The sequence below is a fragment of the Mustela nivalis genome (assembly GCF_964662115.1).
Source record: "Mustela nivalis genome assembly, chromosome: 10".
Classification (NCBI taxonomy): Eukaryota; Metazoa; Chordata; class Mammalia; order Carnivora; family Mustelidae; genus Mustela; species Mustela nivalis.
In genome coordinates, this window is record NC_139029.1 from 12,336,489 (window position 1) to 12,358,736 (window position 22,248).

Below are 22,248 nucleotides of genomic sequence, written 5' to 3' on the forward strand. Positions count from 1 at the left end.
AGTAGGACTATGGCTAACAGTAGGTGTGTGTGTCCTCCTGCACTGATTCCCCAAAGCCCAGACCCCAGTACCTTCCCATGAGAGCCATCTGTGTCTCAAATGCCCCATCCCCTTCCTCCACATGCAACCCCAGGCCAGAGGAAGCTGGCCTTTCCAGCTGCCCCGATCAGGGCTCTTTGGAACCGGCGCAGTATGGCACTTGGGAAGAAGGGGAGGGCGCAGGGGTGGGTCAGAAAAGACGCGCTGGCGTGGGAATGTTCTCCACCTTCCAAGGCCTTTTCTCCACCCTCACTTAGAGAAATGAAAGCTGGAGTGGCAGGGGTCTGCACGTGGGCTCAGAGTCCCGATGGACTGGAGTCCCGGGCCTCAAGTGGCCATGTGCAGCTGTGTGACCTTGGGTAAAGCGTTGCCTTTCTCTGAATCTTCTCCTTGGAACCGCTCAGACATCAGGGCCCGCCAGGTCTGAGCGTTGGGGGCTGAAGCCAGTTACCAGGGGCACCAGCCAGGCCAGAGTACCTGGTTCCAGGTAAGGGCATCCCTCCCTGTGTTCTCTGTGAGGAGGGCCGCTTGCCCTTCAGAACTGGGAAGCCCCATTCCTCAGCCCCTAGAACCTGACTGTGCCCTCTGAGAACAGCTCCATTTTCAGATTCTACCCCCTCCCTGCTGGTTTAATGCAGCGAACCTGTGGCTGACCACATTTTTGAAAAATAGCATTATGTATTCTATCAAGAATCAGCAAACGGGGCCCGGAGTAGTAATTGCCCCAGGGTGTGAGTAACAGATTTTATTTTTATTGATCAAAAAAAATTTTTTTTATCAAAAGCACATCAAACTAGAAAAGGCGTAAGCAGCAGGATCAAATTGGATTTTAACTCCCTTAAAAACCGGCTCCCTCCAGCAACCCACTTCCAAAGCCGAAGGCTCTTTGCCGGGAGATGCTTACGGTCTGGGGTGGCTGGGCGATCACCCCACGGCAGTGGAGGTGACTTCGAAGACTTCATTAGGACCCCACATTTGCCTTGGGGTCACCTCTGAGTGGACCAAACATCTGGGTGCAGAAGGGGGAAATCAGCGGAGTCCATGTGTGTTGGTTTCTAGAGCATCAGTCCTCTGGATCTCTTGGAGCCATTCAGGTGGCTAGCTTGGGTTCTCAGCTTGGGGCCAGGCGTCTGCTGTTGCATGAACATCTCTAATGAGATGGTTTTGCTGGACGATCCTAACCTGCTCACCAGGAGTCACGCTGGCTCGAGAAACAAACTGTCAAAGGCGTCTGTGGGAATGTTCCAAGTTATTGCATGGCTCTGGGCATGTGGGAAGAGGCCACACAATCATGCATTCACTCGCCCATTCATTCATTTAGCCACTGGACAAACATGTGTTGAGCTCTTCCCATGGGCCCAGCCCTCTTTGGGGCATTGGAAATTCAGCAATGAACAAAACAGATTAAAAAAAAAAAAAAACCAAAAACCATCCTCGTGGAGCAAGAATTGCCTCTTCGAATAATTCAAACTAGGAGACAGGAAGGTGGGTCAGGGAGGAAGCAGGTGTCAGGTCTGGTTCCTGACATCAGCCTTGTCTTTCCCGGGACAGTGTGGGGAAGGGGAAGAGAACCCAGGTAGGGAGCCAAGGCAGAGAGAGAGGGTGGAATGGGTCCTGGTTGGGACTCCAGGCATCCTGGGCTGTGGTCTGTCAAGAATCTGATGACCCAGGGGCACCTGGGGGGCTCAGTCGGTTAAGCGTCTGCCTTCGGTTCAGCTCATGATCTCAGAGTCCTGGGATTGAGCCCTACCACAGCAGATTTGCTCCCTGCTCAGCAGGGACTCCGCTTCTCCCTTCCCCCACCTCCATTTGCATTCCTCTCTCTCCTCTCAAATAAATCAGTAATCTTTAAAAAATATATATATCCAATGCCCCAGACACCATGGCAAGTGGCAGAAGCAGGGACCACAGAGAAGAAAGTTCACCTGCCAAGCTTGGCTCCTTGGCTGGGCCCACCCTGGGCTGAGTCTTCTCCCCGCCAATCCCAGTGTGAAGAACACGTCAGGTTTGGGGTCCGCTGGCGGGGGGGGGGGGGTAGGGGGTGCGGGCTTGGCACTCTCTTGCAGTCCCTCTGTTCTGATAAGAGGGAAGAAGAGTCGTATGCTTCCCCTTCCCCCAGAGCAGTGTGGTTTTTGTGTTGGCTGTTGCTGTGCTGCTTTTCTCTGTTTCTGTAGAACAGTGGCTCCAAACTGGGGTCCCCGCCAGCAGGGTCAGCACCACCCGCAGACCTGTTGTTGGAAATGCTCTTTCTTGGCTCCATCCACCTGGGATGGATTGGGGGGGGCGGCACTCTATGTTTCAGCAATCCCCCCCAGGGGACTCTGATGGCCTAATGCTGGTCTGCAAGGTATGGAGCGGGGTGGGGGGGGGGTGGATCGCTCGATTTACCTGGAATGTATTTGGTGACTTTGGGATCCACCCGAGTTGACGGTTGATGGAGGCTTTACAACTTAGCTTCTGAAAAAGTCTCCATGCCTCTCCAAGGGTTCCCGGAGGAGCACGGAGATGATGGACAGAAAGGTCGTGAGAGGACATGGTGCCTGCTGAGCTCCTGGTACCCAGGACGCCCTCAGTAAACCGGAACCCCCGTCTTCCTTCTGTTCCTTGACAGTGGTGAACCAGTAAGATAAGAGCCTAGTGTTTCATGGGGCCAGGGCTGGTCACCTTTGGAAAAATCAACTTCATCAACTGTGAGAGCAAGAGAATCACAGCATCTGGGAATCAGTCCCCAGATGGGGATGATTTAGTCCCACCCCCCCCCCACTTTTTTTTTTATAGGTGAAGAAACAGAGGCAGGGGACACAGCATGTCCCAGCCTCCCCGCCCCACCCCCCGCCCCCAGCAGCCCTCCTCTGGCCAGTCAGCCCACCTCCTGCCCGTGTCTGTCTAGTCCCGAGTTATCTTGCACAGAGACACACAGTGAGGAGTCCGAAATGAGCCCCAAGGTGCTTCCCACGAAAATCTCGAAGCCAGACATTGCGTCTGTTTCATTCTGTGCTGCACCTGCTGTGGCTGGCTCGAAGCCGGCACGTGCTGGGCCCCTACGCGAGGCGCGGGTGGGTTCCCATCTGAGGACAGGAGCCTGGGGCAGAGAGAGAGGGTGGCGGGCCCCAGGGGCCCCCTGCTCTCAGTGGGCACAGGGGATGGCCCTCCCACCGGCCCGCCAGAACGCTGGGCCCTGGGACCTGACTCTGAGCCGGTGTCTGCTTTCAGGACCAAGTTTTCCAGGGTTGGGGCATCTGCCTGACATAATACGTAACAGTAATTAAGAAATAAGCCGCCTTGCTTAGCTTCACAGCGATCATTTGGCTAAGTAACTACCATGGTCCAGTGCCTCAAAAATCACCATTAGAGTACGCTCCTTATGGCCATAAAATTTCTCGTTTTCTGCCTTTCATCGGCCTCCCCCTGCAATCTTCGCCTTGCTTTATTTATACATTCGTCCGCAAACAATGGCAATAAACTCTTTCCCAGAGTGTTGCAAATCAGAAATTTGTCCACATCTTTCCACCACCTTCCACTGTGGACCTGCTCTGCCTGGGAACAACCCAGTCAGGCCCGCTGGAGAGGCCGGGCTGCGGCAGATTGATGGGAGCGGGACAGGGTGGGGTTGCCCGGGAGAGCGGGCGGGGAGGGGAGGGGAGGGCGAGAATGCACCATGAAAGGCCTCTGGCGGCCCAGCAACTGGCCCAGCCTGAGACACAAGGGGCCCAGGACTGGCCTGGGGAGGGGCGGCGAGGGGAGGAGAGGGAGGGAGAGGGAAGGGGGAGAGAGAAGCCTTCTTCCCTACCCCCTCCCCTAAGAGAAGAAGAAGGGTCTGAGGACGACTGAGAAGCGGAATAGGAGGGTCTTGACGTCTGTCCTTCCCTGTCCCCACAAGAACAGAAAAGTCTCTGCTGTCTCACTGTCCCACACAGTGCACCGACTTAGAATCCCAGTCCCTTCTGGAGCTGCTGCCTCCTCCCATCGATCCGTCATTATTTATCGACCAATAGGCATTTATTGAAAGCCCTATTGTGTGCCAGGAGCAGTATGGAACTCTGGGAGTGTGAAGTATGAATGAATCAGATCTAGCCTTGGCCCCCTTCTCAGGATCGTTCCTAGAGATCCAGGAGGACCTCTGGATTTTAGGGATCGGGAAAATGATGCTCAAGAGGGGTTCAGACTTGCCAAAGGTCACACAGCAAGATGGAGGCAAAGTCAGGAACCAAATTCAGGGCTCTAACCCAGAGCTCCTAGACTTACCCACCAGACTCCCTGGGGTCCTGCCTCTGGGCAAGGTGACGGTTGCCTCATCTGGCCAGGGTGCTGGGTGCCTGTAACCAGGGTGGAGGGTGCTTCTGCCGCCAATATTTGCGTTTTACTCAGAAATCCTGGAGGTAGCAATAGGTGGAGTAGTACCTCTGGTTCTTGGCTTTGGTTTTGGTCTCCAGAGAGGAAGTCTGTTCTAGGAGGTGGCCTTCCCAGGTCAAGCTTGGAGTTTCTAAGGAGGGAGGCGGCCCTCTATTAATGCGTCTCACCCACCCCTAGCAGTGGAAGCCTGGCTTGCTTTTCCGTTCCTACCAACGACTGTCATTAAGAACATTCTAGAGGGTTGCCTGGGTGGCTCAGTGGGTTAAAGCCTCTGCCTTTGGCTCAGGTCATGATCTCAGTGTCCTGGGATCGAGCCCCGCATCCGGCTCTTTGCTCGGCGAGGAGCCTGCTCCCCACCCGCAGCCTGCCTCTCTGCCTACTTGTGATCTCTGTCAAATAAAATAAAATCTTAAAAAAAAACAAAAACAAAAACATCTAGAATGATAGGACCCACAGTGTTGTTACCCAGCACAGGGAAGCACCCAGTTATAATAGAGAAATCAGAGTTTCCACCTTGAAGACACTCCCAGACTGATCGGGAAAGCACAACCTCTGTCCAGGGCCGAGAGTCCTCAGTTCGATGGCAGGGAGACACTGTCCTCAAGTTCAGCTCGCAAGCCGGATGATCCGGTGCATTGGGTAACAGAAGAGATGAGTTAGACGTTCATTGTCCATCTCCAGCAGGAGCCAATGCCAAGTGCTGGGAGGGTGGTGCGGGCGGCAGATGCTTCCCTCGGGGATTCAGGGAGAGCCTCGTAGTCTAGGTGAACTCCAGGTACAGCTTTGCAGGAGGGGGATCTAGGAGGTAGAGTAGAGCATCAGCCCAGGCCCCAGCGCAGTACAAAGGCCTGGAAGGAACCTGCAGGGTAAGGGGCTCCTGGGCCCTTGCAAAGCCATTGGATGCCTGGCTCCAGTGGGCCTCCGGGGCCAGCTGCCCGGCTTTCACTTACCCTTTGAGCCTTCTTTCCCCACCTGTAGAATGCGGCTGATCATACCCGTCCCTCTCAGGGTTTCCCCAGGATACTGCGATTCGTGGCAGTAAAGGCACCGGGCGTGGCCAGAGCACGTCAGCTGCTGCTAGGTTTATTCTCTGGAGGCCTTTATGCCCAGACCTGCCACAGGAGGCTTTGTGCGACCTCAGAGCCCTGTCCTCAGGATCCGAGGGTCCAGAGAGCCCCAGGTGGAAGCCCTTCCTCAGGGCTGAGTCTGGAGGCAGGGGGTTCGATGGACGAAAGGAGGCAGGGGCCAACGGGGTGCTGAGCCCTTTTCCATCTCTGCCTCCTTCGATGACTTTGCAACTGGCTGAACCCCTCTGCCCCCCGGAGTTCTCGCAGCGAGGAGGGGCGAGGGGGTGGCAGGCAGAGCCAGTCGGGCCAGCAGGCTTGACTTCTCAGGCATATGGCCCTTTCACAGTGGCATTGTGGGGCGCCGACGGGTGGCCGGCTTGCCTTTTCCTCGCCCGCCATGCGGGGCAGCTTCATCTGGCCGCTGGGGCCCCAGCTGCTGTTTCCCCTTCGCTGACCTTGAGGCCTTGAGCCAGGCTTCCACCAGGACCTGCTTCCTGAGGGCCAGGCTCCTTCATTGGCCTGTGAGCGCCTGTGCCCGCCACGCCCTCTGCTCAGCGGGCACCTTCTGCGTCAGGGATGGCCCTCCTGGGGGAGGGTGGGCAGGCGTGGTCTGTGGGCCTCCTGGGGTTTGTGCCAAGCACGTGGCTATAGGAGAACAAGGGAGGGATAACAAAGGGGTCGCCGTTCATTCAATCATTCATTCACGTGTGCATTCATTCCTTTGTGTTGTGTGCTCCGAAAACTTGCCTGCCTGTGGGCGGGGTGCAGAGGGAGGTTAAATTCTCAGCATACGCCAACACCAGTAACACCAGCAGTAATGAGGGGTGCCTGGCTGGCTCAGACGGTAGAGCATGAGACTCTTGATCTCGAGGTTGTGAGTTCGAGCCCCGCATCAGGAACAGAGATAGCTTAAAAATAAAGTCTTTTTAAAAAACCCAGAAATTGGGGCGCCTGGATGGCTCAGTGGGTTAAAGCCTCTGCCTTTGGCTCGGGTCATGATTCCAGGGTCCTGGGATCGAACCCAGCATGGGGGGATGGTTTCTGCTCAGCAGGGAGTCTGCTTCCCTCTCTCTCTTTCTCTGCCTGCATCTCTGCCTATTTGTGATCTCAGTCTGTCAAATAAATAGATAAAATCTTTAAAAAAAAAACAAAAATCATCGCCATCATCATCATCATCATTATAATAATAATAATAGTTCGTGTATATTGAGCACTGACTGTATACCCAGTGCTGGTATAAACCTTTGTCTTATAGTAATTCATTTAATCTTTGTGCATGATGACTTAGGATTACTTTCCTCGTTTTACAGATGAATCTGTGACCCAGAGGAGGGGAGTGACTCCCGAGTTAGTGCGGGGAGCAGGCCAGGAGTGCCATGTGAGAGGCACCACTTGGTATTTCTTGAGGTCACTCCCACCCCCACCCCGTGTAGCCACAAGGCACCCCATGGGGTCAGTACGCGGACTCTTATTCCCAGGAATGGGTGGGGAGATGGGGATCCCAGAGGGTGAGTGACATGTTCGGGGTCACACAGCATCTCAGGGTGTGAGCCTGGAGGACCAGCTGTCCCCTGCCAGGCTCTCTGAACCAGAGAGGACTCTGGGTCTGGAGGCACAGCTGCTTAATGGCTCAGTGTGGGAAGGGGGTTCTGGATCCCAGCACCATCCCATTTCAGAAATGAAGAAAGCGAGTTTCAGATGTTCAACAATGCTGCCCAGCATCTATAGCTTGTCAGGGTCGGATCTAGAATTCAAACCCAGGTCCATCTGACCCCACGTTTCTCTCCCCACTGCCTGCCAGCCTGGGCCACAAAGATGGGACCCAGTGACAGGCTTCCTTTAGGTGCTGCCATAGCGGGCTCTGCTGCCTGCCCAGCACCAAGCTTGGCTCTTCCTGTCCTTACTTGAGGTCGATGAGTGAATGGCTGAAATAGCACAAAGAAGAAGTGAAGAAAAACTGGTGATTATTTGTAAGGTTGTCTTAAAGTCAGAGGAAGAGTGTTAAAGGAGATGGTGAGCTGAGATCCTCCTATAGTGGGCTTGCTTGTGCCCCCAAGTCACCTGCCCTCTCCCCTCTCCTAGTCCACAGCTGCTGTGCCCCCTTCCAGAACTCCGCATTTGCAGCATATGATGCCAACAGGTTAAAGAGTCCGAGTTGGAAGGACTCTCTTGAGATCTTTGTTTTAACCTCTTGCTTTAGCAGGGAAACCTTATTTTAAATAGCTACTCCCAGACAATTCCAGCCCTCTACATGCTCTCTCTTCTTTCCCACATGTGACTTGGGCTTGGTTCACAATTCCCTACAGAGACAGCTCTGGTTCCATCGCAAGACAGTGTGGCCCTGAATTCTGGCAGTGCCACAACACAGTACCACTTCAAACAGTACTGCTTCCTTCTTCCTAGAAATGCCCCTTCCTAGCAGGAATGTATAAAGAGTGCCCTCTAGTGCCTAAGAGCAGAACTAAGCTGTTAGCAGAGAAGCCAGGACCCAAGAACACCCCCCCAGGGCTCCACATTTTGTAATGCAAATTCTGTACCTGCAGTTCCAACTTTTAAAAAGGCAGCCTGGTGGGGATGGATAGGGACTTCCCAGAGAAAAAAAAGGTTTGTCGGGTTTAGGTTATAATAAAGTGAGAGTTCCACCTTGCCTCTCCTTTCCTTGAGCTGGGAGAGTGAAGCTGGGCCATTGACTCAGTTGCTGGTGTAGCGTCGGACAGAAATCCCCACCTCGTCAGTGCCTCTCTCAACCCCCAGGAGCCCTCCCAGAGGGCAGGACTGAAGTGAACCAAGTGTGGACAGTTCGAGCCCCAGCAATGACAGCACAGAGGTGGGCGCCTCTGAACCAGGTGTGGGGGTGGGGGTGACCTAGGAAGGCTTCCTGGAAGAGTGATCCCAAGCTAATCGAAAAGGGTGAGGATCAACAGAAGCTCACATTCCCTGAGCATTGCTGTCACTGTTTCATGTGCCTCAATATCCTCTCATTCATTTATTCATTTGTTCATTCATTCAACAGATATTTATCTGGTCATTCACTTTGTGTTAAACATCGGAGACTTAGCAGTGAACAACAAAGATGAAACCACCCATTTTCATGGAGTTCTAGTGATGGCCCAGACCATGGGGGGGAGGGGCAAAAAAAATAGAAGAGTCAGCCCGTGTGATTGTGATATGTGGTGTGGAAAAAGACAAAGCAAACAGGTGGGCATGGGGGGGGGTGGTCTCTAATATTATCCATGATTCACATCCAGGCCGACTGCTCCAGGAGCCTGTGCGCTGAGATGTCCACTCACTTTGGCCCAGACAGTGGCAAACGGCAGGCCTAGGGGGGCTCCAGGCAGAGGGCACAGTCTGTGCAAAGGCCTGTGGTTGCCAGAGCAGGAGATGGTTGCTGGAGTCCAGGGAGAGAGGAGAGGGCATAATGAGCCAAGGCTGTGGGTACGGCCATAAGTGGGAGGTTTGGAGCCCACGGGAATTCTGAGTCCCGTACCCCCCACCCCTGCTTTGGTGCTGGGCTGGCTGCCTGGGAGGCACGAAGTGGGAAGGAGAGGGGTGCTAGGGCTGAGTACCAGGTCTTCGATCTGGACACCAGGGTGGCGGAGCTGAGGTGGGCACCTAAGAGAAGTGCAGGCAGAGGTGGTGGACAGGAGGGCTGGCCTCCAGGGAGCTTCCATGCAGACTCCAAGCCCGGCCTCTCTGTCCCCCCCTCCAAGCTGGGGATCCAGCTCCCTGCCCTTGTGTGGGGCCCGGCTCCCGCAGGCACTGGTTACAGCTGAGTGGTTCTGCGGAGGGGCCGGGAGGGGCTCCCGCCCTGGCCCCAGCTCCCCGGGCCCCCAGCTGAGCTGTAAATGACTTTTCCATTTTCCGAGACCTGCGCCCAGGCCTGTTTGGTATTCAGGGACGCCGGGCCCACACTCGCCAGCTCTCGGCTCTGCCCGAATTACTTGATTAAAACGCATATCAACTATTATGTGATTCGTTTCTCTGCCGCAGCTCGAGCCGGGCCTATGTTAAACTGTAATAAAGACTGGGTTCGGAGGCAGCAGGGAGGGGGAATGCAGGAGCCCGGGTGGGAGGGCGTCGCTGGGTGGGGGTGGGGGCTGCACTCAGAGAAGGACCCCAAACCTCAAGGCCACCGCTGTCTCCCTCAGATCTAGGAGGACTGGGATCCACAGCTTCCTGCCCTCTGAGAAGCTGGTAGAGTTTCATCTCCTTTCAAGTGTCTTCCTCTGGCCAGAGAGAGAAAGCAGGAGAAGTTTGGGCATGGGGATGGAGAATAAGCCACCTGGGTTCCCCCCCACCCCCCCACCCCACCCCACCCCCCACCCCCTGGCTCAGAAATGGAACTTTCCACCACCTGGGAGTACTCCATGGCAAAGGGGACTTCTACTGGGCTGGGACTCCTGAGTCCTGGGTTTTCTTCCCAGCTCCACCACCCCAGGACTACACTGATCATCTGTAAAATGGGACTAATAGTACCTGCTCGGTCCTCTAGGGTTATTGGGAGAGACTGCGGCAGAACAGGGACAGACCTTGTAAACTGTAGGGTGCGGCGTGTACATATTGGGTGACGACTGTTGCTGTGTGTCCGAGTTCAGAAGGCACTTTGTATTTGTTCTGCCAAGCCCTATTCATCTAAGAAGGCTTTTACTGAGCACCCTCTGTATGCTAGGCACAATGTCTGCTCCATTTGGGGATGTCCCAGTCCGATGGGACCGAGAGACCCAGAAACAGGCAGGTTCGGGGTCTCCTGATGAGCCTTGAGAGCCCATGAAGGGCCCCAGAGACCAACGTGGACGTGCTCAGGAAGCCTTGCTGGGGGAGGCCCCCCATGAGCTGAGTTCTGCTGCATGAGCCAGAGGAAGCCCCGTGGAGGGGGTGAGACGTTTCAAGCAGAGGGAGCTCACGATTAAAGGCAGGAGGTCTGGCTTGGTCCTTTAAGGATGCCGAGAGCTGGCCAGGGAAGCGGGTGGAGTGATGGGCTCATCTGCGCACGTGGTGGGACCTCCCTGGTATCGCAGAAGCTTCTAGAATCAGTGGCTTTGAGCAGGCTCGGGCGGAGGGACAGTGGCTGAGGTAGACGCTGGAAGGGATGGTCCCTGGTGATTTTCTCTCCACTTCCAGCAGCCTAGCCTTGGGCTGGGCTCGGCCCTGAGCAGACCTCATTCTTGCCCACTTTTAAGCTTTGACAAACCCAACAGCTCCCGTCACCCTTCCTGACCCTCATCCGTTTCATTCTCAGAGACTCTCCAAAGTCCGGCAGCGGTCTTGTGTTCTGTGCCTGTCCTGGCCCCAATTCTTACGGGAGCCATGTTTCCTCTAAGAGACTGGGAAATTCCCAAAATGGGGTCGGGGGGTCTGATACCTCGTCCATCGGACTGGGAACTTCCTAAGACACAGGCTCTCCCATAAGGTTGGGAGGTGGGGCTGTTTCATCCTTGCGCTGGGTTAGACTCCCCACATCCCTGAGCAGAGACAGGATCCAGGAACCCAGAGAGCAGGCCCCTTGTCATCTCCCTCTGTCTTGGGGGCTCTCCCCACACCTGCATGAGCTCTGTCCCTCTGGGAGCTTTCCATCTCACAGCTGTTTGGGGCGGAGGGCAGGAACTGCTGCCGGCCAGGAGGCTGCTCCCCCACGGCCCACCCCCAAATCCTCTGTTCAGTGTATGTGTTTTGTGTCCATGCTGCCCACGGGACCCCTTCCCCATGCCCCTCCGGGTGATGCAGTGAATTTCAGGATCGAATCCTTGGGAAACGTTGTCTTTGGCTCTGAGCCCCAGATGTGCTGGGGAAGGTGGCCCAGGATGCCAGCTGTGCCGGCTTGGCCTCCTCTCAATGATGGGAAGCTGGAGAGCCGGGAATGGCGAGAGGAGGGGGTTGGATCTGACCCCAGGTCTCTGCCTTTGGGGACGGTGTAGGCAATGATGAAGGGAGAGCTCCTTGCTTTTGTCTCCTTTGTCCTGTGGCATCACAAGCAGGGACAGCCTGGCAGTGGCCAAGAAAAAGCAGGGATGACTGTCCAATGACCAAGACAGGAGGAAGGAAGGAAGGAGACATGGGGCAGAGGGGCATTACTCAAGCCCGGATGACATCCGAGCTCTGGATGCAGCCCTATGACAACGTTGCCCATCGTGCCATTGGCCAGGCCAGGCCTTGGCAAATACTCTTACCGTGACCTAGAATGCCTGTCCCATCACCTAACATCTAAGAAGCTGTATTAGGTGTTCAGGGGAGGGAGGAAGAGGTTGTCCCTTGTGGGAGAGGTCTAGACCTATCTGTAAAACGGACAATTAAAGGAGTTGAACAAGAACAGGAGTGGAAACAGGCGTGGACACTTCCTGAGAGATTTTGTGACTCAGTTTCTCCCATCTGTACAGTGTGATCACATGATTGACTCAGACTAAGCGCTATAAGCATAGTGTACCCAGCCCGGGGTGGGGGGCACCACCTAGCAGGTGCTCTGTTGATGCCCTGGTGAACGAATGAATGACAGAACACAGAAGTACTTCCAGGAATTCCAGAGATGGAGATAGGAGGGGAAGAGGAGAGACACTGAAGGCAAAGAGGAAAGAGAGAGAAAGCAAGAGTGGGAGGAAGATAATCTCTGACAGCCTGCTTCCTCTTTCCCTCTCCCTTCCTTGGTCTTCTCCTGGCCCTACTATGTGCTCCCCACATTGCCCTGGAGGCCACAGAGGGTACAGCTCCAGAGCCCCGGCTAGGCTATTCCTTGCTAGCATTCCCTCTGCTGGACTGAGATGGATAAGAGGCACAGGATCAGTGGGGTCGGGAAGCCAGTTCAGTCCCCAGGGTGTCTTCAGCTCTGATGCCAAGGAGCTTGATCAAGCCATTCCTGCAACCTCATTGGTCTGGATCTGGTCTGATAGCCCCATCTAGGACTAAGAAGTAAGCTGACTCCAGACTCCTGGGCTCTCTCTACACAGGAAGCAATGACCTTCACCCACACCCAAACTCCAGGGGCGGGTGGAGGGGGCTATCAGGTAGGGGCCATGACCACAACCAAGGTTGTCAGGTAAGGTCTCCTTTTCCAGCCTGGAAGCACAGATCCTGAAACACCCCAGGAAGGGCTTTTGTGTAGAAGTCAAAGTCCAAACCCTTCATATTATAAGCAGGGAAACTGAGGCCCAAGGAGGGAAGGTAACCCTCCTGGAGTCATGGTTCTGGGGATTTAGGGGTGGAATCGGGTCTGGAATCTAAGCTTCTGGGCTGCCAGCCCTGAGCACATGCATGTGCTTTCTGTCTCCTCTCTCCCCTTCTTCTGGCCTTCCTCTTAGCCCTAGGGGTTTTTTGTTTTGTTTTGTTTCTTAAGATTTTATTTATTTATTTGACAGAGAGAAATCATAAGTAGTCAGAGAGGCAGGCAGAGAGAGAGGGAGAAGCAGGCTTCCCGCTGAGCAGAGAGGCCAAAACGGGGCTCCATCCCAGGACCCTGAGATCATGACCTGAGCCAAAAGCAGAGGCTTAACCAATTGAGCCACCCAGGTGCCCCTACCCTGCCTTTTTCTTCAAGTTAGGTATATGGAGATACAGTTCATGCACAGCAAAATTCTCTCTTCTTGAAGAATATAGTTGTAGGAAATTTCAGCAAATGTATTTCATCATGGAACTACTCTGAGTCCTATGTCGTGGTCATCCTTCCGTGTCAGTGGAACTAACCAAAGTACCCAACTATAGGGGATTCAAAAGCAAGATCAGTCATGCCACAAAGTATGTAGCCAGTCCCCTGAGGCTGGGCATGGAGTTTGCGTCCCCCCATCGCTCTGGTGAGCAGTGCTGTGGGAAACATGCTTCCTGAGCTCAGGAGCGATCTGGCGGTCAGCGCGGCAGTGGGTGGGAAGGCAGGCACAAAGCGCCCCTCCGCCTCACTCGGTCCGCTCCTTCTGCTGCAGGGAACCGGCTGGACGAGGGCTCGGACGTGGAGTCAGAACCCGACCTCCCTCTGAAACGCAAGCAGCGCCGCAGTCGGACCACGTTCACGGCTGAGCAGCTGGAGGAGCTGGAGAAGGCCTTCGAGAGGACCCACTACCCGGACATCTACACCCGCGAGGAGCTGGCGCAGAGGACCAAGCTGACGGAGGCACGTGTGCAGGTGAGACGGGGCCGTGGGTGTTTGCCCTGCGGGCATACTGAAGCTGGCGGAACGGAGAAGGTGGAGGTGGCCGGCGTCCCAGGGTTGAGTGGACCCCCAGAGGGCTCTCCAGCGGGTGGTCCAGGGACTGTGTAGACGAGGCACGTGATGCGGAGTAAACAGGCAGTAAGTGCTGCTTGACTCACTGAGCACAGGGTGGGCAGCCCTGGGGGAGCCAGGACGTGCAGCGAGGCCTGCTGGATTGTGTTCAGGCCTCCAGGGAAGGGCCAGAAGAGAGGGCTCAGGATGCATAAACGGCTCCAGGTCTCTGATAAGGGGAGGAAGTGACTAGAAGGGAAATTGCTGAGCGGCCTAGCTTCTTAAGACAGGTGAAGAGCTTCCCGTTACAGGCAGCATGGAAGCACACGGAGCAGACCCGTTCCTGGTGGGTTAGAAGCATCAGAGGGAGGATGGGCAGACCTTGAACACTCCTTCCATGCCCATGAGTGTGGTTCCTCATGAGGGGGGCTGGGGGCGGGGGAGGTGGAGAAGGAGCCGAGCCTGCCTGGGCTCAGCCTGGCCCTCACCTGCCACCTGGCCAGCAGTGGGGGAGGGAGCAGTCTCCTGTCCCCAGGTCAGGGAGGAAGACAGAGGGTTCCATTGAGCATCTCCTGAGGGGACCCATTCCTGGCCCGTCTTCTCAGCGAGCGAGGGAGACGGGTCTGTAGGAGGGCCCCCCAAACTGTTCACTAGGGACTCCCAGCCGAGCGCAAGCAGCCTTTGCTGGGCACCCACTTTGAGCCTTCTCACACATGACCTGGTGGAACCTAAGACCACCTTGTCAGGCTTGGCACCTCCGGGCAAGCCACAGGGGCGGAAAGAGGCTTGGAGAAGAGGCATGCCCAGGGGCACAGAGCTGGGCCCCCGGAACTCAGTCCTGAAGGAATCCAGAGCCCAAGTTTTTTCCATGGGGAAGGAAGAGGTTGACTCAGAGCCTAGGATTTGAAAGCAGTAGGGAAAGTTCTAGAAGCAAGCTGGTATGTAGGCTCTCCAGGAGCCAGTGTACTTCTCTCCACCCTCCCTGCCCCCACTCCTGGAGTGGGGGGTCTGTGGCTGCCTTTGAGGAAGACCCCCAGGGGAAGGGAGCAGGCGGCAGCAGCCAGCTCGTCTCATTCCCGCCCCTGCTCTGCAGGCTGATATCTGAGCCTGCCCTGGGCTCCGGGCCTCCCTCCCCCCGGCTCTGATCCTCCTGCAGCTGTTCTCCTGGGCACATTCCTGGGTGCTTTCTCATTCCCACGTCTGGCGGCTGCGGCTGCTTCCCACCACCTTGAAGCCTGACTGTGCCTTGTAAAATTTCCTGGCTGTCAGGGCCGTACTTTTATTGGCCCAGGGGACCCAGAAACAGGTGTCACTCAAGGTCCAAGGACGGAGGAGGGCTGGGAATAGGGGGAGCAGGCAGAGCCCAGGCAAATGCGTAACGAGGGAGCCAAGGCAGACTTCTTGCTCATGCTGACCCCTCTGCCATTCTTTGGGCTCCCCCAAGGCAGTGAGTCTTCCCAATTTTAGCCTGAGAACTTAGCTTAATCCCAGCAGGGCAGAGGTCCATATATGTTGGGTTTTAAAAGGACAAACAAAGGTTGACTCCCGAAAAACCAGGACAGGAATATTGATAGAACATTTGGCCTGGAGGAGAGATTTGGAAGAGGCAGCTAAGAGGCCCCTGACGGTGGGACTGGGAGCCACAGGCCTGGGTTTGCATTGGTCTCTGACTCTAATCAGCTGAATCACCTTCAACCGATCAGTTTCCCTTCCTGAGACTTCATTTCCCATCTGTAAATAAAGGCAAGGAACTGAATGATCACCAACGCTCCTTAAAGTTCTAGGATCCTTATTTACTGACAATCAGAGCTGCCTGGTGAGGTGATGAGATCTCCATTACTAGAAGCATTCAAGCCAAAGTACAATGTCCAGTGGATCAGAAAAGCTGGTGAGAGTGCTCCTGCTGTGGGTAGTCGGGCAGGGAGCTCAAAGCCTCCTGAGCACTGCGCCGAGCCTATGGTGTTGGGGTCTCGGGTCTCTGTTTCTAAGAGTCTGTGGTTCTGGGATTTTGCAGTCCTGAGACATGTCATCTCAGTGGCCCCAGTGAGGTGGTGGGAGGGTAGAGCCGGTCAGAGCAGGCTCAGAGCCAGATGCCGAGGTGTGAGGTCCAGCTCCACCTGGACATCCCTTTGGCCTTAGTTTCCACATCTGCGAAGTGGAGGTGACATTCATAGCTCCCCTATTCTAAGGGTTCAGTGTTTCCACATGAGAAAAACACACACTCAAAGTTAAGAAGTGGCTGGCACACAGAAGCGCCGCAGGCGGGGTACAGTCTCATTAAGCTGCACCTGTTCTTGATGGCTCCGATCCTGGCCACCATGGGAACTCCCGGTGCCTTCCTCTGGTGCTCACTTAACGGAGCACCTTTCCCATGCAGGTTGCTGGTCTAGGCGCCAGGGACCCAGCAGACAGAAATCTCTGCTGTCACGGAGCTGTAGCCCAGGAAACAAGGAAGCAGGAACACATGTCAGGCGGGGTTCTAGTAACCCAGATACGTTCCCTCCCTTGGGCTCTGCTCCAGCGGGCTTTTGAAGCCTGCAGGTGTCACTTGGCATCTGTGATGTCTGGGGGAGACACCCCTGTCTCGCCGGCAGGCAGCAAGCCACCAGGAAGTGTGGGGAAGGGGGTCAGGCAGGAGGACACATGCCTGGGGACCAGTAACTTCCTCTGGAAGAATCTTCATTTTTAAACAGCTGGGGGCCAACCGCGCATCTTCCTTGGAGGTAAACAAATCCACTTTGTCCCAAGTGCAGGGATCTCTGAGCCTGCGTATTTCCTCCAGAAACAGAGCCACCCTGAATGGAATCCCATTTTAGAAGCACTAGAAGAACTCGCTGATGAACTACGGTGACTGCATCTTTCCCTAAGAGTAGATCGTGTTTATCGCGCCCTTCTTCTGTGCTAGGGACGATGTGTTCCACCTATGTTATCCTTAGCATCCTCCCTGTAATCCTAGAAGGTCGGTACGGTCAGTCACTCCCTTTCCAGGTGAGAAACCTGAGCTTTAGTGGAGGACAGAAATGTCCTAAAGACACAGTTACGAAGCACCAGTGCTGGGACTTGAACCCAAGTCCGCCTGTCCCGTTCTTTTCTTCTGTGCTCCATCCGGAGAAGGACCAGATGGAATATTCAGCTCCGTAAAAGCTGCTTCCCGCAGTGTCCTGCTCCCAGGGCAAGGTATTGATAGAAGGACCAAAAATGGTTACCAAAACTCAGCCTCTGCTCTCAAAGAATGCAGCGCTGATCGGGGATTGTGGGTAGGTGCTGGGGCTACCCCTGTCCCTCCCGAAGCCTCCGCTCCCCTCCTGTGAATGGGCCACTTGCCGCGGTTGCTGGCTAAGAGCTCCCCCAGCTTAGCCATCAGAGGCTTTTCTAGAAGGATGATAGTTGCGCATGTTGTTCTAAGCACTTGGCCAGTGTGAACTCATTGGAGGTCCAGAAGCACCGGAGGGGATTGCCAGTGTCAGGTACAAAGAAGCAAAAGCACAGAGGGTTAAGGGAATTTGCTCATCTTAGCTAGGAGTTAGAGGTAGGAATCTAGAGTCCCTGCTCTTAATCATCCTGTTATACTTTGTGAGGAGGGAGGTGCCTGCCAGGAAGGAGGCATTCCAGGGAAAACAGAACAATAGAGGAAGAAGAGGTGAGAGAATTGACAGCAAAGGGCGTGTCATCTCCTCCGGGAAGTCCTCCCAGATTCTGAGAGGTGAAGTCAGAAGCGCATCCTCACACCTCCTCCCAGCACCTGTATGTCCCCTGAGCTTACTGCCCTGGAAATAGGCATTCTTTGCCTTGTCTGTCACGTGCCCAGGCAGAGGGCAGCTTGAAGGAAAGCTAGGACTGTCCTGTTCTGCTCTCCATCTTTGGCATCTGGCTTGGCACGGAGCGGAGTCCCAGCGAAGGTTTGAGATGAGAAGGAAGGAGCGAGAAGGAAAAGACCAGGAAGGATGGCGGGGGAGGACGTTTCCAACCTCCTTCAGTATTCTTCCTTCGAGGAAGGGGTGACCCCCAGCTAAGGGACAGCGGCAGCGTGCCACACGGGCGCAGCAGGTCCCACAGCTAAGTCATTCTCGGACCAGCTTCGAGACTGCTGCCACATAATACAGGTTACGCGGATTGTAATTCAGTTCTAAAATAAAATCGATATATTTTCAAGTGAAAGCATCTACCACTGTTACATAAGGAAGGCCTCTGGAAACACGAGGGAAGGCCGAAAAACATGGCAGATGTCCCGCAGAAGAACAGCACAGGCTGGGGCTCCTCTCTGTGTGCTAAAAAGGAAGCTCAGCAGGTGTTAGCCAGGCACTGAGGCTCCATCAGCACCAAGCCCAAACCTTGTCTCCGCCTCACCTGGAAGGCCTAGAGGACAAGCAGAGCGGTTCAGGGCTCTTTAAGGTCTGCTGTCTGGGATATTCCTCCCGCATGGGGTGCTAGGAGGCACACCCTTTGGGAAACACAGAATGAAAACAACATGAGCCCCTCCCCCTCTCCCAGAAGCAGGGAGCGAGGAGACACTGCCCCCTTTTCACGGGTTCAGAAGCTCCTCGGTCCAACAGTTGGCATCCATCCCACCAGGAGCCCCCTGGGGAGTGGGAAGAAGCCGGGACCTTAATTTTGACCCAAAGCCCATTTTTCACTTCTGATCTGACCACCTCCTCTCCTTTCTCTGCGCGTCTTCAACGGGTCAGAGGCAGCTTTTCTGTTCATCTGTCTCGGAAAGTTAAGCAGAGCTCCTCTCCTCCAGAAGGATCCAGAAAACGAAAGACACCAGGGGCACAGAAGCACTCTGCTCCCCACCATCCAACGAGACTGCCTCCCCCACCTTGTCTATGGACATGGTCTACCGGTTGGGGGAGGGGATCTTAAGTGATCCTATGCCAGGACAGGTCAAGGTCTTCATTGGGTGGAGCGGTTGGCTCCCAACTGAGACTTACGGCACCAGCGCTGGCAAAGACACACCAGAGCATGTCTCTATAGCCTTGTTCGTTCCTTTGTTCGTTCGTTCATTCAACAAGTATTCCGTGAGCACCTATGGAGCCCTAATCCTTGAGCAAGGAGGGTGTGGCCTCTGCCCATGGGGCTAGAACCGGAGAGGGAGACAAAGAGAAGCATAGCCCAGAAACAAATACGTAGACTAAGTGCGTGTGTGGTGGGGAGCTCACGAGGAAGCTGGGGGCCTCTGGCGAGGAGGCAGGACCTGCCTGAACTTGCCTCAGATGCGGTGATTAGGGAATCAGAGAGGAGGAGGCATTGCCACCGAGCCTGCTGGTGGATGAGTTGCCAGCGGGAAGAGGGTCTCGATTAGAGGGAACAGCATGTGAAAAGCCCATGGGTGGAAAAGAACCTCCCACCCCCCGAAGCAGCCCTTGGGTCCCACACTCATTCCCCTTTTTGGACCCAGAACTCATTGCAAATCCAGATAGGGGAGTTTAGAAAGTCAGACTGATTTAAGTTTGAACCTCAGCTTCGTTACAGCCAACTGTGTGGCCTTGGGCAAAGTATTTGACCTCTGTGAGCCTCAGTTTCCCCTTCCATGAAATGGGACTAAAGGGATGTATCTCATGGGTCTCTGTATGGACAGATGTGAAGCATCAGCCCAGGGCTTGGAGCAGAGGAAGCCTCAAATGTGTTAGGTTATTTTTCCACGGATGCCTAATGAATGCCTGTGTCTGTGTGAGGTGGGTTTTGCAGATCGAGGGGGCCTGTGCTGGGTAAACAGAATTTAGCAAAGCCAAGCCACTTGGCTCTGAACAAAGGACTGGTTCTTGCATCTGTCTCTGGCCAGTGGCTCTGGCCAGGTGGGGGGCAGCATGTGTTAGAATGAGGGTGGTCCCCCACGGATGTCCTTTAAGACAGGAGCCGCTACAGTGGAAGGAACACTGCACCCAGAGTCCTCCCGGACCTGGCTGCGCATCCTGCTCACCCTATCACGTGGACGAGTCCCCTGCTGTCTCTGCATCGCTGTTTGCTCATCTGTAAAATGGGGATAACAATGATGGTGAGGACAGGCTGGGATCACACCCGCAGGAGGCCTCTGCCCGCTATCCCGAGCTGCAGGAAGCTGGGGACCTCCACAGAGGAGGGGATCCTCCACAGAGGAGGATCCTGGTTGGCTCGGCGACCGGTTCTAGCTGTGGCTCAGCTCTCCACTCGGAGGCGGGCTGAGGGCTCTCCACTCTCCGCTCTCCACCCCCCCCCCAGGTCTGGTTCAGTAACCGCCGCGCCCGCTGGCGTAAGCAGGCAGGAGCCAACCAGCTGGCAGCGTTCAACCACCTTCTGCCCGGGGGCTTCCCGCCCACCGGCATGCCCACGCTGCCCCCCTACCAGCTGCCGGACTCCACCTACCCCACTACCACCATCTCTCAAGGTGAGTGTGCAAGCTTGTCGGGGTACCCCAACCACACCTTTTCACCCCCACCCCCACGTTCCTCTTTTCCTTAACCAAGAAGGAATCATAAGGGCTAAGTTTTAAAGGTTTTATTTATTTACATGAGAGAGAGAGAGGGAGCGAGTGAGCATGAGTGGAGGACCCTACGATCATGACCTGAACCCAACTCAGATGCTCAAACAACTGAGCCCCCCCAGCTGCCCCAGGGCTATTTTTTTTTAAATGACCATTTGTCTATTTGCATATGGATAGACTATTATCACACACACACACACACACACACACACACACACACACACAAAGGTCTTGGCCTTAAACTTCTTGGTTCTGCCCACAGACCACAGAGCATTCAGGTGAGGGCACAACATAGCCTTCCCATACACTTTTAGCACCGAGCTTCTCACACTGTAAAGTCATGTGCCTCTCCTGCAGTCATATTAAAACGTAGAAGTGACATACAAGGCTACCCTCCCTCCCGAGACCTTCCTTCCATTCTGCGCCAGCCCACCAACTCTCTTCCCCTCCCAGCACACATTAGCAGTCCTACTACTTGATGTCCCTATGGCTCCCTCTTAAAGGGCTAGCAGGCTGGAATTCTGGAAGCCCAGGAGGCAGGGGACCTTCCCTATGATTCTTGATGAAAAATGGGGGATTGTCCCGTCCTCTGGAAGGCTGCGTGGAGGAACCCTGGCAAAGCAAAACAGCAACCCTACAGCCAGGAACGGAAACAGCAGCTCAAACCCTGGGCCCACCACTCACTAGCCTTATCACCTTGCACAAGTGCCCCGACCCTCCCAAGCCTTGGTTTCTTCATCTGTAAAATGGGAACAGTATTCTTGCTTCATACCCTTAGCCAGTGCTTGTAAAGGCGCCAGGCAAGTGGTTGGTCCCCACAAATGCTATCGGGACAGGTCTGGGTAGATTAACAGAATTCCCAACAAGGCATGACTCTGAGTCCAGAGGACACTTATTGAGCACCTACTGTGTGCCAAACACTGGGCAACATGGCTGGCTCACAGTTGCCTTGGAGTTTACGTGGAACGTTGCTTAGCTGTCTGTCCAGACTCGGCTAGTCCCTCGTGCCCAGCCCAGAAGCCAGCTTGCCCCATCCTGAGTAGTGAGAGTAGGTGGTCCCCTCCCTCTGCTGGGTGGACACTGGGAGGAGGAGGCTTCTGGCTTGTTTTCCAAGCAGGTGCTTCTTTCCCTGTGCTGGGACTCCCACCATCCCTGGGCTGGGGCCCCTCGCTCAGGCCATCTTCTGGGTCTCTCTGCAGATGGGGGCAGCACCGTGCACCGGCCGCAGCCGCTCCCTCCATCCACCATGCACCAGGGGGGGCTGGCCGCGGCCGCCGCAGCCGCCGACACCAGCTCTGCCTACGGAGCCCGCCACAGCTTCTCCAGCTACTCGGACAGCTTCATGAACCCGGCGGCGTCCTCCAACCACATGAACCCCGTCAGCAACGGCCTGTCTCCCCAGGTAGGTGGCCTCACCAGACTGGTGCCCGGGAAATGGCAGACTCTTGGGTACCTTGGAGAGAGCTACAGTGGGAAGTGGAGATGCTCCTTCCACCTTCACGGGGCAGTGTTCCGGGATCCTTCGCCCTGGGTTCATGTTCTTCAAGCCGCAGGTCCGGGTGACCCAGCAGGCGGCTGCGGAGAAAGGGCTCTGGCCACCAGCAGCACACAGCGACCACATTATAGATGTGCTCCTGGCTTGACAGTCCCCCAGAGCTTTTGAAACTGGCCCTCCACCCACCTCATGGCTGCTCGGTCCATAAAAGTCGGGTATTTTCACACAGTGTGTGGGTTGTACCGTTTCCTATAGGATGCTGACCGTGCTTCGTGCTTTGTTCTAGAACCAGGTTCTGGATGCCGTCCTGGGCTCCATCTCTTGCCTTTCCCCAGGAGTGACCTGTGAGTGAGAGGCAGCATCCGATCGGTAGTGAGAAACACAGCTAAGGTTCTAGAGTTCTCGACTGGGAACCTCATGGGGTCTCCCATGGGGTCCCTATGGGGTCTTGGAGCTCATTCTCTCAAGTCGAATGGGTTGCTGGCGAAGTCCTTCAGTGCCTACTCCTGCTGTCAGAAGTCATGGGACTGCCCTTAGATCAAGTCAGAAAGACAGGGCTGAGGCTGATGGCAGTGACCGGTGGGTCTGGGGAGCAGGATGTGGTGATACACGTGACCTTGAGAGTTCTTTTCTGGGGCTACAGCAAGCTCTC

General features: G+C 55.2%; 1 protein-coding gene across 2 annotated transcripts in view; it reads left to right on the plus strand.

Annotated features, from left to right (window-relative positions):
* PAX7 (paired box 7) overlaps window positions 1–22,248 on the plus strand; it is a 98,477-nt gene that overhangs the window by 36,900 nt on the left and 39,329 nt on the right. For both annotated transcript variants that reach the window (XM_082687602.1, XM_082687601.1), the window contains exons 5-7: window positions 13,364–13,563; window positions 19,840–20,005; window positions 21,301–21,503. In XM_082687602.1, coding sequence (XP_082543728.1) covers window positions 13,364–13,563; window positions 19,840–20,005; window positions 21,301–21,503 — 569 coding nt within the window. The remainder of the gene's footprint in view (window positions 1–13,363; window positions 13,564–19,839; window positions 20,006–21,300; window positions 21,504–22,248) is intronic.